Source organism: Pristiophorus japonicus, chromosome 11 (genome assembly GCF_044704955.1).
Source record: "Pristiophorus japonicus isolate sPriJap1 chromosome 11, sPriJap1.hap1, whole genome shotgun sequence".
Classification (NCBI taxonomy): Eukaryota; Metazoa; Chordata; class Chondrichthyes; family Pristiophoridae; genus Pristiophorus; species Pristiophorus japonicus.
The window spans coordinates 96,685,074-96,686,395 of record NC_091987.1 but is presented as its reverse complement, the minus strand read 5'-3'; the positions used below and the strand labels follow the sequence as shown (position 1 = coordinate 96,686,395).

The following is a 1,322-nucleotide window of genomic DNA, read 5'->3' as shown; positions in this document are numbered from 1 at the left end:
GAGAGAAAAAAGTATTCGCCTTGAAACTTGGTGTGCGGGTGGTGCTGAGTATGGAGGCCGTGCTGGTTTGAAGTGGTATTGTTTTTTGGAAGGGGTGCTCTAGCAGATGTCCCAGCCGCTGACTCCGGCTATTGTCCCCCCCCCCCCCTCCCCCCTCCCCCTCCTCTCTCTCTCTCCCCCTCCTCTCTCTCTCTCCCCCTCTCTCTCTCAACCCCTTCTGTAAATCGAAATCGGTGCCTCCCACATCTCCCGGCATTGGAGGAGACTCCCATTCAATACTTCGTTACCTTGTCACGATTGGACATCCCAGTGCCCGAAACAATAGAAGATACTCTCCGAATCATCCCCGGCCCGCCTATAAAGCGCAGGAAAAACAGCCCAAAAGGCGGCTACGCCAACCCCTGCCCAACATTCAATCTTACCTGGGGGTGGGGGGAATAGACAGAACGGCCGGCGGCGCTCTCTATGTCTGAGCAACTGGGCCGCCCGCAGCAAGTTTGAACTTCTGTCCCCTGCCCCATCCTCAAGCCTGGCGAATGGATTCCGATGCCAGTTTAATATCAAGCCAGCCGTCCTCTCCGGAGACAGACGACATCTTCCTGTCGGACGAGCCCTCCTCGGGCACTGCGGGCGCCGTGTCGTCCACGCAGAGCGAGTGCGGCGCCGACATCTGCGAGCAGCGAGCGGGCCAGCTGAGAGCCAAGGACCACCTCAGTCTGAAGGACAAGAAGCAAATGAGCGAGCCGGAGCTGCAGCAGCTCAGGCTGAAGATCAACAGCCGTGAGCGCAAACGCATGCACGACCTGAACATCGCCATGGACGGGCTGCGGGAAGTCATGCCTTACGCCCATGGACCGTCGGTGCGCAAGTTGTCCAAAATCGCCACCTTGTTGCTGGCCAGAAACTACATCCTGATGCTCACCAACTCCCTGGAGGAGATGAAGCGGCTGGTCAGCGAGATCTACGGGGGCCACCACGGCAGCTTCCACCCTTCGGCGGCTTGCGGGACCCTTGCCCATGCCGGGGCGCCTCTGCCCGGCCACCCGGCCTCTCACGCCCCTCACCCGGTGCACCATCCTATCATGGCCCCGTCCGTCACTTCGGCCTCTCTGCCCGGCGGCGGCCTCTCGGCCGTGAACAGTATCCGGCCCCCTCATGGCCTCCTCAAGTCGGCGCCCGCAGCCTCCGGTCCGCTGGGCAGCAGTTTCCAGCAGTGGGGAGGCATGCCGTGCCCGTGTACCATGTGCCAAGCGCCGCCGCCTCACCATGTGGCCAGCATGACCACCGCCGGCATGTCGCGGTTATCCTCTGACAGCAAGTAA

At 61.5% G+C, this 1,322-nt stretch overlaps 1 protein-coding gene across 1 annotated transcript; it reads left to right on the top strand.

Annotated features, from left to right (window-relative positions):
• Positions 1-536: 536 nt before the first annotated feature.
• LOC139275807 (oligodendrocyte transcription factor 2-like) lies at positions 537-1,322 on the top strand. The gene has a single exon (XM_070893016.1). It carries the CDS (start codon positions 537-539, stop codon positions 1,320-1,322), a length of 786 nt encoding a protein of 261 aa, XP_070749117.1.